The following is a 15,771-nucleotide window of genomic DNA, read 5'->3' as shown; positions in this document are numbered from 1 at the left end:
CTGGTCATGTACTAGAAAACAGTATTAAACATCTGCATTCCAATGACTCTCCTTTCTACTGAAGTTGAGGCGACATCTTTGCATCAATACATTACTTCTGTGTCATTGACATGAGGTCTGTGTGTACATGTACAAATAAAATCTTATTTTTACAGTGTGTTATTTAAGAGGATAACTGAATGAATGCAGGGATTTGTATTTTAAATTACTATAATATATGATGTAAAGTGAACATGTGGTACCTTTTAATGATAAGGAAGTATAATGAAGTACATAATAAAGCCATATCACATCTGACAAGCTCTTGTCTACTTTGTAGTGATTATTCCAGGCAAACTAAACTTCTTTCTATCTTGAAATATATATTAAGCACACCTCTTAACAGAATTTACCATCCTCATTGCATGGAAAGCTCTTGTACCACATATTCACATGAGTAATACTTTGTTTTCAGTATGAAATGCCCTACACCTAAAGGTTTGTATCCTGGCTAGTGTTTGTTATCAACTTCACACAACTTAGAGTCACCTGAGAAGAGGAAACATAAGCTAAAGAATTGCCCTCATGGTATTGGCCTGTGTGTTAGGCATGTCTGTGATTTTCTTGATTGCCAATTGATGCCTGAGGACCTAGCCTATTGAGGGTGATACCATCCCTTAGCAGGCGGTACTGGGCTATATAAGAAAGCTTTCTGAGTATGAGCCAAATAGAAAGGCAGTAAAAAGCATTCTTCCATAGTTTCTGTATCAATTACTGTCTTGAGATCTAGCCCTAACTTCCATGTGTGATGAGCTATGACCTGAACATACAAGTCTTTTCCACCCCTAATTTGCTTTTGGTCATAATATTTTATCACAGCAACAGAAAAGCAAACCAGGTGGTATTCTAGGTTGTGGAAATATGGGGAGTATGGAGGAAAATATTGAAGCTTATTCCTGGTCCATGATCACGTTTTCCTCTCCAATTCATCTCTGCCATGGGGTAAGTAGTGTCAGGAAAACACTGATAACACCATATTATTAGCCTTCACCTCAGACTCAAGCAAGAGATGCTTTTAAAACTCTAACTCCAAATAATCTTTTTTCTTTGAAGATATTTGTGGAGACTCAAAAATGTGAGCCTATTTCTACCTTGTTTGAATGTCAGAAAGTTTTAGCTTGTTCGAAGTTGTTTACAAGTGTGGTTAAACACCTTGACCTAGGATGTGTTTATTGGTGTTGTAGGCATTAAGATGGCCCATAGAGGTATATTCTTTCCACGCTGGTCGAAGGTGAGAGAATTCAAGCAAATTTATGCTCTTCTTTTGAATTAGGAGATTTGACCTAGGGAGTGGTTGCCTTCAAGATACTTGGTCTAGGGTTGGTTCACAGCCTAAACAACAGAATGCTTTCCTCATGAGTTAATGGCTTGTTGTCTCAAAGTTTTGAAGCATGTACCTGTTCTAATTGCATCTTGTTAAATCAGTCTTTTGTCTTCTTTGCCTTTTTGTATTGGGATATAAAAGTATATGGAAAATTAAATGCAAGCTATTTCAGTATTCACTGCAACTCCTTCCCAGAACTGAGTTATATGAACTCATAATGAAATAGTATCCCAAACAACTATCCATCCTGCATGCCTTTTCTTTTGTATATGGTAATTACAACTGCCAAAATTATGCAAGTATGTACAATAACTTCTACTATGACATGTTTCACAATGGCTAGCACTTGCTTCGCAAGTGTAGAAACTTTCTGCAGTTCCAGAAGCATGAATGAATGACATGTCAGTAGACTTAATCCCCCCAAACATCTCAATTCCATAAAGAATAAAAATGGTAGAGTCATATGTAACTCACAAAGCAAACTAAAAGTTAATGAATATGTAACAACCAAAATTATTTTAAACTATAAAAGATAGCCAAGCATAATTAAAAACCAAAAAAGTAGATCATGCAAATGAACCATCATTCAGTTCTTTTTACTGGTATGCACTGAGCAAGGTGGGAGGTAAAGAATTTTGGATTACGGCAGTTAGCAAATGTATTATGACTGAAACGTTAAAGTTTGGCATTAGGCAGTTTTAAATATTTAGTGTGGGAGAGAGAGGAACAAGCCTTGGGCGGTTTGATGAAGGAACATGGAAAGAGCAGGAAATATGGAACTGAGTCAAGATTGGAGCCCTGAGTGGTGCTGAGAGGCAGTATATTGGGAGTTTTAGGTGAGATCCCAGGAAGGAGCATGAAAAAACAAAAATAAGAACTGAATGCAAAGTCATGGACCATGAAACTAGACGTTTTACAGAAAGTAGTTACATTTGCCATCTTTGAGTTCATTTCTCTTGGTATACTCTAGAAATATTACAACATACATCATTAACATTAACATATATCTGGATAAATACCTCAAAGCATTGCTAGGATCTGTCAAAGCTTTATTTATGTAAGAACCTACTAATAGACTTACAACTTAAGCGTTTTCAAATAACACCTTATAATGTAGCTGGCATATGATAATAACCCATGTTTAGAGTTGGAAAACAAGAATACAGAATGTTAATGACTTCTGTAACATCATACTACACAGCATTTCATCTACTTGAAAAAGTTTTAGCATGAAGAATACTAGAAAAAATGTTAATACTAATAAGCCTATCATCTTGCTTCATATTTGCTGCATGCCAAATACATCATACCTGTGGGTCTCTGTAAGTTTTTTTGCAATAAAATCCTCCTCAGAGTGCCATCCATGGCTGCCTCTTCTATATGGGAGTGGTCCCCAATTACAGTCCAGTACATCATCCTGCAGAGAGTTGGTCAAGTAGATTAGCTTGATACAGTGCTGTAAAAACTGCTGTCTTCCTTTACCAGTGTCTAATCAGATCACGTGTCGAGTGATCCAGCTCCCTCATTAAGCATATTCCGGACTTAAATTGATGCTCGACCCCAACAGCCAATCTTGTAAAACAATATTGCAAATAAAACCTTACCCAAATGTAATTGTTGAGGTATATTATGTAATAACATGCATCATAGCTTATTATTTGTTGAAGAAATTTTAGTTTTGAAAACCCCATAAAGACCTGAAGAAAAAACCATTTCAAAAGCTTCAAATTATCTTATAGTGACAGATTATTTAATGTAATATAGATAATACAAAAAAGTGGTTTATAAAAGCAAAATAATTATTTAAATTGAAACAGACATAAAATTGGAAGGGGGGCATGGTGGGCAAAGGAGTTTGAGGGAGTCATAGTGGGGAAGAGGGTAGTAGTAAGTCTTTATGCATGTAGTAGAAAATTCTCAGAGGAGGTGGAGGGAGCTGGGAGGATTGCAGGGATGGAAAACTCTGGCTGAATATATTGTATGAGAAAAGAGTCTATTTTTAATAAAAAAAATTTTTAAATGTTGATTTCATTAGAATGATCCAGAAAAGAATACTTCTTTCTTTTTCTTTTTCTCTTTTCTTTTTCCAGATAGGAAAGCCCAGGCTAGCTCTCAAGCTCCTTACACAGCTGATGCTGGCCTCAAACTCCATATCCTTCTGTCTTCAAATGTTGAAATTACAGGCAGAACTAAGTAATTATTTTTGAAAAAGAAATTTTCTTTTTTCTTGTTTTCTTTTCATTTACTGAATAAAATTTTCTACAACTCTCGCATTTGGGGTTTCTTTTTAGGCATTTAAGACTTTCATTTAATGTTTCTTTTCAACATTGCATGGATAGGCTTTTCATTTTTTAACATAGAAAGGACATCTTCAGAATAAATAATAAAAATGTAAAGAGATTCAAATATGAGTATATGTCTTTATATATTGTTTTTTTTAATCTCTAAGCATTATGTTTAATATTTTTAAAGTCTAGAAAATTCAATTGATGTTTAATAATAATAGTCATGTGATCATCATGTTAGTTCCACTGTTTTGTAAGCCAAACAAATAAACATATGAGATAATAAGAGAGATAGTCACAAATGATTTAATTCCATAATATAGAAAACATTTATGAAAATATTATGTGTCAATATCTGAGAAAGGAAAAGTTATGAAAGAACAGGATGGAGATATTTAGTATTAGAAAAATTTTCCACACTGAATAAAAATGCAGAACAAAATCTATAAACGTGGATAACAATATTCTATTGAGAAACAAAAACACCAAACATCAACCTACCCTCTTTTAGGATTTACAGCAATAGCATAGGGCTCGCCAGCCATATTGGTCAACAGTCTGGTGCAGTTGGGGCCATTGAGCTGTCCTACATTGATGGAGTACCTCAGGCTAGTCCAGTGAGTAGTATAGTAGCTAAACCAGTGCATTCTAGAATGATCAGTCCAATAAATATTTCCTGCAACCCAGTCAACTGCAATGTCTCGCGGCCTTTTAAATTCAGGACACTAGAAGAAAACGAGAAAAGCAATATATCACCGTATTCTCCAGGGAAAATGAGTATCATTTTCTGTATGTACACATTAGGATAGAAGGAATGATAAGAAATGCTCTAGGTATTATTACATGCTTTTGTTTTCCATCATTACAGTGTCAATCAATCCATTGAAGAAGAGCAATACCTTATATTCCTAACTTTTGCTGAATGTCATGTCTGAATTTTACCCGTATCCTATAGTATTTCGTTTACCAATAGTCTTATTAATAGATGAAATTTAATTTTATGGATATATATTGAAAACACTAATTTGCTTCTTTTTTTGTTTGTTTGTTTGTTTGTTTTTTCGAGACAGTGTTTCTCTGCAGCTTTAGAGCCTGTCCTGGAACTAGCTCTTGTAGACCAGGTTGGTCTCGAACTCACAGAGATCCGCCTGCCTCTGCCTCCCGAGTGCTGGGATTAAAGGCGTGCACCACCACCGCCCGGCCCACTAATTTGCTTCTTAATATTCAGTCAGTTCTGTCCACTTATGCTGTTTACAAATTTAGGTCATTGCAATTAACATGACGTACATTTTTGTACATGTTAATCAGAGTATAAACACTTGTTTTTTTTTTAAACTGTACTTTTAGAAATATAAAGGTTTAATCCTAAAATATACACATATACCCACGTTGAATAAATCGTGCTTTAAAGTCTTTTTAAAAAGTCTTTAACTAATATACATTTCAACAATGTGAAAGCAAAAATTTCTCTGAATATCTGCCACATACAATTGGCTTTACAATTGGAAAAAACAAGTAGTTTAGATACATTAACATAGCATAAACTTTTCAATATGTTTTCAGGAAAGCTGAAATATCTGTTTCAGAGCTTGGCTATTTTAGTTATTCTATTTTCCAGAGTTATCATGAGTCAAAGGTAAAGGAATTCATATGAAGTGTTAGCAAAATATATTTGTTGAACCTATCAGTAACTTCATCAAATTGAATGGAAATAATTAAGCAATTAACTTGACATGGTCAGGTTTATTGTGAATAACCAGAAGTAAGAAAGGATTCCCAGGGGTATTATATAAGACAGAAGCAATTGTTTCAGGTGATGACCATTAGGATCTGGTCAGAGTGGGGAAATGTTATTTTTACATATAGTCTTTTTTTTATGATTCATTGAGGAACAGACAAAAGTGGTTCTTTCAAAAGAATTCAAGGGATCAGAGAACAACGACTCTAAGGCAGTGCCTGCTGCTGACTACTAGTTCCTAGGAGAAAGGAAGATGCCTTTAATAAACTGTGGAACCCAGAAGCACTTTCCCATGGGGGAACAGGGATTCAGAAAGGACAGAAAACATGCTAACCAGGTCTTTCTTTGCTGAGTAACAACATGAGCTATTTATCTTATTCTTTTTATTTTTGTATGAAGTCTCATGTTACTAAGACTGACCTTGGATTTGATCGATAGCGTAAACTTTGAATTATAATTTTCCAGTCATAGTCTCCGAAGTGACTAGGATTGCAGACCTGAGCCACAAAGACCACTTGAAATATTCTAACGATCTCTAGCATCAGAAATTTCAAATATTTTTGGCTTCTTAAAAATTATAACATTGTCTCTAACAACAAATACTATATGTATATCCAATATGCTCAAAGCTTTACCATTTAAATATAAAATGCTGAAATCAATGCTCTCTAGAAATCTTATATATTATTCATATGACACAATCATAGATAGCTAAGATATCAAGTTATTTTATATTTGCTCCAAACTTTTTTTTAAAATTTAGCAGCAAAATTTTGTTAACTGTATTTTTTGAGATTAGCAGAATTTAAAAGTAAATAAATCATCAAATGGCATATACTTTGCATGTCAATGTAAATCGTAAGCTTACAAACATGAAAGACAGTGTGTTAAATTGCTATTCTATGCTGTTTCAAGCCTGGTATTGAGTACTATCATGTTTGTAACATCAGCAGAACAAATCTTTGTGGTGCAGGAAATATGATGTTTCTGATCCTTCTTTATCAAAGGAAAATACTTTTCCTGTTGTCATATTTAAACACAAACACTCAAATTCTTTTCTTAATTACATCAGGGTCAAAATTTATGGTAATTTCATTTAAATTCCTTTCTTTTAAAATGAGTCTTTTATGTTATTTTATTTATGATGAAAAGACTGTTTATTCTTCAATTTTTGTGTTTAACCCTGAGCCACAGATGACCGCAAAGCTCCATCCCTCACATTTTAGAGAACATTGCAGTCAGATTTAGTGGTACTTCTTCCAGATAACTAGTGTATTGTAGATGGAACCAACATGACTTCTTCAAATACAAATCACACTGTTTCTATTTTTAAGTACATATCTAGAAAAATAAAAGGGTTGGCATTCATTTTAACCACCAGGGATCCCAGTAATGTGACCTAAAAATCTCTACTGACTTGCATTTCCCTGATCACTAAGGAGGTTGAATATGACATTAAGTGTCTTTTGGCCATTTGAACTTTGATATTTCATCTTACACCTCAGAATGGCTAAAATCAAAAACACCAATGATAGCCTATGCTGGAGAGGATGGGGAGTAGTAGGAACACTCATCCATTGCTGGTGGAAATGCAAACTTGTGCAACTACTTTGGAAATCAGTGTGGCAGTTTCTCAGGAAATTGGGAATCAGCCTACCTCAGGATCCAGCAATACCACTCTTGGGAATAAACCCAAGAGATGGCCAATCATACTGTAATATCATTTGTTCAAGTATGTTCATAACAGCATTACTTGTAATAGTTAGAAACTGGAAACAACCTAGATGCCTCTCAATGGAAGAATGGATAAAGAAAGTGTGGAATATATACACATTAGAGTACTACTCAGCAGTTAAAAACAATGACATCTTGAATTTTGCATGCAAATGGTTGGAAATAGAAAACACTATCCTGAGTGAGATAACCCAGACCCAAAAATATGAATATGGTATGTACTCACTCATTAGTGGACTCTAGCCATAAACAAAGGGCTATAAGTTCCCAAGCACAGAGAAGTCAAACAACAAGGTGAACCCAAAGAAAAACATACATAGATCCTCATGGAAACTGGAAGTAAACAAGATTGCTGGGCAAAAGTTGGGAGCATGGGGGTGGGGGTAGGGGTGAGGGTGGTGTTGGGGAAAGAGGAGGGGGGAGAGGGAAGGGAGAAGGGAAAGACTAGGGAGAGCTAGGGGGAATGGGAGGGTGGAGATAAAGGAATGATGGATATAGGAGCAGAAAAGAAACTATCTACATTAAGAGAGCCATTTTAGGGTTGGCCAAAGACTTGGCTCTAGAGGGGATCCCAGGTATCCATGGGCATGTCCCCAGCTAGGTCCTTGGGCAGCAGAGGAGAGGGTGCCTGAACTATCCTTGCCCCACTATCACAATGATGATTATATCGAATATCACCATAGAATCTTCATCAGGTGATGGATGGAGATAGAGACAGAGGCCTTCATCAGAGCAACAGACTGAGCTCCCAAGGTCCAGTTGAAAGGCAGAAAGAGGGAGAAGATGAGCAGGGAAGTCAGGACTGTGAGGGGCTGGTTCACCCACTGAGACAGTGTGCCTGTTCTTATGGGAGCTCAGCAAATCTAGCTGGACCTGGACTGAACCAGCATGCAATCAAACCGTACTCTCTGATTGTGGCTGACAATGGGGGATGACTGAGAAGCCATTGATAAAGATACTGGGACTTGTTTCTACTGCATGTACTGGCTTTTTGGGACCCTAGTCTATTTGGATGCAAAGCTTCTTAGGCCTGAATGTAGGGGGTGGGGGAGCATCTTGGACTTCCCACAGGGCAGGATTCCCTGCCCTCTCTCAAGAGGGAGGGGGAGGAAGGAAGAGGAATGGGGGAGCAGGAGGGGAATGGAAGGAGGGGAGAAAGTGTAAATTTTTTGAATGGAAAAAAACAAAACAAAACAAAAAAATCACCACTGACTTGTTCGCTTGACTGCTGCTTTTAAGTTCTGTGTCCCAGGATTCATCTAGATAATTTTCATTTGAGAACATTCTTTGGGACCGGTGGACTGAGGATTTCTATGAGGTTCTTTAAGTCTTTCAGTCACTTGTGGTTTTGTATTGATGTCCACATGTATGGACTGCTGTTGCTGGTTCTGTTACCTGGTTTCTAGATCAAGGAATGTGCCTGTGTTTTCTTATACCTATAAAGCTTAATATTGAGTCAATGTTGGCAATATTTATTTAATTCTGACTGAAATAGTGATAACATCAGTAGCAATATTAATTCTAGGGAAATGATGGTAGCAAATTAAAAATACAAGGAGATATTGATTCACAGTACTTAATGTTTACTGATTTCCACAATGCAGGGTGCTTTATTTACATAAGAAGGACAAGCAAGAAGATATTCCTCATTACTACTCATAAGATTAATTCAGATTATCATGCAATTACATCGTTTCCTTCTGTTTTGAACCATCCCCACATTCTTTCTTGCTCTCTTTACAATTCATGGACTCTTCATTCATTACTAGTACACATCTATATATATATATATATATATATATATATATATATATCATGAATATATTCCTTAACACTTAACTATAACCTGCACAGTCTGTTTTTTATGTTTAATATATATTAAATAACCGTTTGGTGTCCTCTTTCCTGAATAATATTGTTTCTTTCATTTTCATCATTCTTTAGTTGCTTGTACTTTTTTTGTGTTAGGGCTTCATGGAAGTTCAAAGATTTTGAGTGATATCATCCAAGAAAAGTGACTAATACTAAATACAGAGAAGAGACAAAGATAGAGGTTCCTGTTACAGCTTAAAGTCTATCCGACAAAACAAAAAGCTGAAATAACAGATTATGTATTCTGGGTCACAAAAACAGGAAACAGAACAGCATGGACATACAGAACAGTTCATTATGAACCATGTAACCCTACAAAGACAGAAAGAAGAGCAAAACATTCAAAGCATGTATAAAATGAGAAAGAAATAGAACACAAAATTGTTCATTGCTTCTTAAAGTTGGATCAATGAAGAGGTCAATGCATCTGACAATGTAGTGACGTGTTCTATTAGAGAGTGTGAGCAGATGACCATGCTGACAAACGAGGAGATTTTTAATACAGGTGCACAAATTAGACAGCATGTGCTGCCTGATTTCTTCACAAAAAAAAAAAAAAAAACCACAAAAGGTTTCTATCCTGCTAAGACTTCTAAATACACAGATACGTTAAATACCCTGACACATCTTCCTATCAATACATTAGTCAACTGAATGGGATTCATTAAACCTTGAGGAGAAACTGACAGCTTCATTTTAACAAAATTGGACGTTTGTACTTTAAATATCAAATCCCGTATACTATACATTGTATGTTATCTGTTACAGTTTAGCTTCAGTACTAAAAATACTTTTCTGAACACATTTGTTGTAAAGTAAAAAGAGAAAGGACCTATAAGAGTGTTTAAGCAATTAAGCTCTGGAAATCATGCCTCCTTTTTAAAAAATGTTATATTTGGCAAAATATTACAAGAAACTTTAGTGGCCTGTTCTATAAATTCACTTAACACATTAAAACTCTAGACCTTTTCTGGGGCACTCATCCTACAGTCAGGTCAAGTCCGAGGCATCCAGATGAGAGGCTTGTCAGAGTTGGCTCACATCTGACATAGAACCACAAAAAGAAGTCTACATGTCCAAGCCTAACCACAGAATCATCCAGTTTGCAAAGTGAAGACAGTATATCTCTCCTTACCCAAATTGACCAGGCTTATATAAATGTTCTCAAGCCAGGCGGTGGTGGTGCACATCTTTAATGCAAGCACTTAAGGGGCAGAGACAGGGGAATTTCTGTGAATTGGAGGCCAGCTTGGTTTACAAAGCAAGTTCTAGAACAAGCTCCAAAGCTGCAGAGAAACGTTGTTTCATACTCCACCCTCCAAAAAAATATATTCTCAAATAAATATGACCTAAATGGACAGCAGGGCACAGATCTTAGAGATACAATCATAAACTTTATCAAAGAATTGAAGGAGTTTAAAGAAGCCACAAAGAACTAAATGAATTTAATAAGAACAGTAATAAAAACCTCATTGATATCCAAAAAAATTTACAAAGATATGTCTGAATGAAATGATGAAGGAAATTCAGTGTTTTAAAGAGTGAATATTGTAAAGAATTAAAAACATTGACAAAAACTCAAGCTGAAATGGAGATGAACTTTAAAAATCCAATAATCTTACTAGAAAAGTCACTAAAACAACTTACAAGTAAAAATGAATTAAGTAAAAATTTAAATACCAAAATTTGAAGATAATATAAAGTCATTAGACTGTACAAACTAAAATACCAAAAGAAACACACATGCACATGTGCACACACATGGAACATGAAAGAAATTTTCGACAATACTAAAAGACAGTGTCTTATAATTATAAATTCATAAATAGAGAGAAGGTATACCACGCCAGTAGTATAAGCTAGATATTAATCGATATAATTGAAAAAAGCTTCCCCAAATTAAGGAAACCCATACCTATACAGATATAAGAACATAAAAAGTCCATTAGACAAAATCAGAAAAGATATTTCCAACAAAAATTATAGTTAAAAATTTAATTATACAGAAAAAAAAGAGTTTTAGAAACTGCATGAGAGAAAAAGCACAAGTTACATATAAAGGAAATCCCATCAGGTTAACAGCGGTATCTTTAGTGGTAAGTTTGAAAGCTAAAAAAGGCTGGAATAACCTCATTAGTATCATACGTGTCAAGCTAGAGTTCTATACCCTTCAAAACTATGTGCCATAATTGGGGACACAGGAATTTCCCTATGACATAAACAGGATAATATGATTCATTTCCATTAAACTATCATTACAGAGAATACTGGAAGGAATATATCAGACTGAGGAGGATAATCAGCCAAGAGACTATAAAAAAAAAAATAACAGAAAACAACCTCAAATGAATCAAAGGCCTCAGTGTGAAATCTCAGCAATAAAAGTGCTTGAAAAAAAAACTTAGATAGTACTTGTCAAGCAATAGATGTAGGAAAGAATGTCCCGTTATAACTTCATTTGTTCCAGAGTGGAGGACAATTAAATGACAAATACAACCCATCAGCTAAAATTCTCTGCACATCAAGAGAACCAATCAACTGAGTGAAGAGACAGTTGACAGACAATGAAAAAATTTTTGCCAGATGTACACATGGCAAAGGATTAATACCCACACTACATAAAGGACTAAAAAGCAAACTTTCAAAAAACCAAATGTCTCAATTATTAATTGACTATTGATCTGAACAGAATTTTGAAAAAATGAAATAAAATGGTTATGAAATATCTCAAAAAAGTTCTCAAAATTCTTAACATGTATATCCAAACAACTTTGAGGTTTTATAATATTTTATAATATTCCAAATGACAAATATCAACGAAACAGTCAACAACCATTCCTGGAGAGAGTGAGTGAAAAATTAAACTTTCATTCATTGTTTAGAAATTCCATGTGGAAAACTTTCAAGAAACTAAAAGTAAATCTGCTATATACTCCAGTGATAATACTGTTCAGCCTGTGCTGAAAGGACTGACATTCTACTCCAAAGATATTTGTTCAGCCATGGTGAAGAATCGAATGTCCTTAAACTTATGAATAGATAACAAAATTGTGGTATATACACACAATGGAATACTATGCAGGCATATAGAAAAAAACGTTTGAAATGTAGGTAACTGGCTAGAGCTAGAAAATGCTTTACTTAAGAGGGAACGCAGATCCTCATCCACATATCTTCTTTTATCTACAGTCCCTAACTTACCAGGCTATTAGACGTTACCACACACATCTCTCCTTTTGAAGAGTCATGTTTATTTAACATCTTGGTTTACCTAGTTTTATATGTAAGCACAAAGACCTATAGGCAATGTACATTACACTGTTTTACTGAGAAATCAGGACAGGAGGTCAAGGCAGGAATCCAGAAGCAGAAACAGGTAGAAAAGCCATGCTTTCTCCCTGCCCTGTTCTATATGGCCTTCTCAATCTGCTGCCTAATAGTATCCAGAAGATAGGAAGGTCACCCATGCTTATGGATTGACTGAAAAACATTGTTAAAAAGGCCATCCTACTAAAAGCAATCTACAGATTCAGTGCAATCCTTATTAAAATTTCAACACAATTCTACATAGTTCTTGAATGGACAATTCTCAACTTCACACAAACACACACATGCGTGCAAACAAAAAAACAGTCAAACAATAAAAAGATCTGTTAGAGGTCTCCGTGTTCCTGTTATCAAGAATACTACAGAGTGGTAGTAATAAAAACAGCATGATATTGGCATATAAACAGACAAATTGATCAATGAAATTGAGTTGAAGACAGATCAGAATTCCACACATGATTGCTGACTTAAAGAAGTCAGAAAAACACACATGATAAGAAATACAAGGTCTTTAACTAGTGGTGCTGGACAAACGATACAGCATATATAAGAATCTAATAGATCCATACCTATCACCTTGCACATAACTCCAAATGGATCAAGGCCTCAGTATTAATCAGATACACCGAACCTGGTAACGAATAAAGAAACTGGGGAATACTCTTGAAATCATTGGCATTGGCATAAGAGATGTATTTCAAAAGAGCACAATGTGTGGGTGCTAATTGATTAGCAAATGGCACCTCATGAAACTTAAAAAGCTTCCATAAAACAAAGGACACTGTCATTTCGACAAAGCAGCATCCTACAAAATGAAAAAAAAAACATCTTTACCAACTCCACATTTGATAGAGAGCTAATATCCAAAATATATAAAGAACAAAGAAACTATAAAACAAAAAAGCAAATAACCTAATACAAAATGGTAGACAGGTCTAAAAGGTGAATTCTCAATAGAGGAAATTTGAATGGCTGAGAAATACTTAAAGAAGCATTCAACATACTTAGCCATCAGGACTATTCTAATTAGACTTGCCAACTTATACCTACATAGGTTAATAACTAGACTTAACTAAAAATTAAGAGCTCAGGGATCTCCCCAAAAAGATGGAAATGAAATATATTATTATTATAAACAAAAATGGGAAATTAGAAATCAAAGATACAATTGGGAGGTGAATGGACATGCGGAATAAAGGAAGGAATGTTGGAAGAGACAACTAAGAAATGAATCCTACTGCTGTAGAAGATCCCCTAATTGTATATTAGAATTCTACATAAAGTCATCTTATAGGGACACTATGCCCCAACTAGACATTTTACATCACAGAATAAAACCTTCAGTGCCTGGAATAGTTTAAACCCTATTTTGACCAATGGGACTTCAGAGACAACCTCAAACGTCACAGGATAGTGTCAAGACTCTCCAAAACCTAATGGATGGTAAGAACTTATTGCTAAAGATACTTTGTTTGTTTGATAGGATTTTTCTGTAGCTTTGGAGCCTATCCTGGAACTAGCTCTTGTCCTCAAGGCTGGTGTTTAAATCACAAAGATCTACCTGCCTCTGCCTTTCAAATGCTGAGATTAAAGGTGTGTGCCACAACTGCACAACTCTGCAAAAGATATATTTTCAAACGTGGAAAAATCGAGCTAATAACCAGCTAGAATCTTTACCTCTGCTGGCAACATGTCATGGGACTAAATGGTACTTTTCATGTTGCCAGAAAAGGAATGTAACCATCGGTATTACCCAGGTACCAACTATGCTACTTACAACCGAGACGTGTCTGTAATATAAACTAGTACAATCATGGCATAAATGCTCTAGAAGTAACAAACTATTTTTTGATTGGATTTTAGTGCCATGTGATGGAGCCAATACTTGATATGGCGAAAGTGGACAGGAACCTGTGACTAGATGCATAGTAGACCCAAGGGAAACCTACCATTATTCTGCTACAGGAACATTACAGCAAAATGAGCCCTAACGATATATCTCTACACTCATGTAACAGAGCATCACTTAACCTTTATCAGAGATGTTTCTTCTTGCAAAGCTGGTAATTAACAAATATCTCCACAACTAGAAAATGTGGAACTATTCAGAAGTCTTTTAGCACTCAGCCCTAAATGGGACGTTTTTATCACACCATTTCCTTCATCGTTCAGAGATCTATGCAGAAGAAGAGGCAGAAAGATTTCAAGAGCCAGAGGTGGTAGATGGCTCCAAGGAAACAATGTCTTCCAGACAAAAGAGGACAGGTACAGATATGAAATTATAGAGATGGGGACAGTACACACAAGACCTACACAGATGCAAACCAGACAGAATCCTACAACTGAGAAGGGGAAGTAAACCCAAGGTCCCAATCCTAACCAAGAATCTATATCTAACAGATACTGGGGATGAGAAACCAGCTTTCTCCAATGGAGTGTCAACCATGCATAGAAGTAATTGGCCAATACAAAATAAACTCCATGGTGATATGCAAGATATTCATGAGTATGGCAATAGGATCTGGACATTTCTGGCACCCTCTTCTCAGCTGCCGAAGGACCTAGCTGGGGGCATCTTCCTGGACACCTGGGAACCCCTCTAGAGTCAAGCCTCTGCGAACCCTAGAATGGCTCCCTTAAGTAAGATATATAATTCCTTGTTCCCATATCCACCCTTCCTATATCCCAACCATCCTATTCCCCCAAGCTCTTCCCATCCTCCACTTCACACTTTTCTCACCCCATCCCCCCTCCCCCCATCCCACCCCACCCCTATGTTCCCATTTTTTGTCCGGCAATCTTGTCTACTTCCAGTATCCAGGAGGATAACTATATGTTTTTCTTTGGGTTCACCTTCTTATATAGCTTCTCTAGGATTTTTACGAATTATAGGCTCGATGTCCTTTATTTATGGCTAGAACCCAATTATGAGTGAGTACATCCCATGTTCATCTTTTTGGGCCTGGGTTACCTCACTCAGGATGGTGTTTTCTATTTCCCTCCATTTGCATGCAAAATTCAAGATGTCATTGTTTTTTACCGCTGAGTAGTATTCTAACATGTATATATTCCACACTTTCTTCAACCATTCTTCCACTGAAGGGCATCTAGGTTGTTTCCAGGTTCTGGCTATTACAAATAATGCTGCTATAAACATAGTTGAACAGATGCTTTTGTAATATGATTCGGCATCTCTTGGGTAAATTCCCAAGAGTGGGATTGCTGGGTCCTGGGGTAGGTGGATCCCAAATTTCCTGAGAAACCTCCACACTGCTTTCCAAAGCGGTTGCACAAGTTTGCATTCCCACCAGCAATGGATGAGTGTACCCCTTACTCCACATCCTCTCCAGCAAAGGCTATCATTGGTGTTTTTGATTTTAGCCATTCTGACAGGTGTAAGATGGTATCTTAACGTTGTTTTGATTTGCATTTCCCTGATTGCTAAGGAGGTT

The 15,771-nt window shown here is 36.0% G+C and overlaps 1 protein-coding gene across 1 annotated transcript in view; it reads right to left on the bottom strand.

Moving 5' to 3' along the window:
* The window catches only part of Lrp1b (LDL receptor related protein 1B), a 1,542,993-nt gene that overhangs the window by 82,600 nt on the left and 1,444,622 nt on the right, over window positions 1–15,771 (bottom strand). The window contains exons 78-79 of the mRNA XM_042055373.1: window positions 4,150–4,373; window positions 2,674–2,780 (exon numbers count right to left, since the gene is read on the bottom strand). Coding sequence (XP_041911307.1) covers window positions 2,674–2,780; window positions 4,150–4,373 — 331 coding nt within the window. The remainder of the gene's footprint in view (window positions 1–2,673; window positions 2,781–4,149; window positions 4,374–15,771) is intronic.

Source organism: Arvicola amphibius, chromosome 7 (assembly GCF_903992535.2).
Source record: "Arvicola amphibius chromosome 7, mArvAmp1.2, whole genome shotgun sequence".
NCBI classification, from domain to species: domain Eukaryota; kingdom Metazoa; phylum Chordata; class Mammalia; order Rodentia; family Cricetidae; genus Arvicola; species Arvicola amphibius.
Note: the sequence above shows the minus strand (reverse complement) of the source record. Positions and strands in the feature narration are given on the sequence as shown.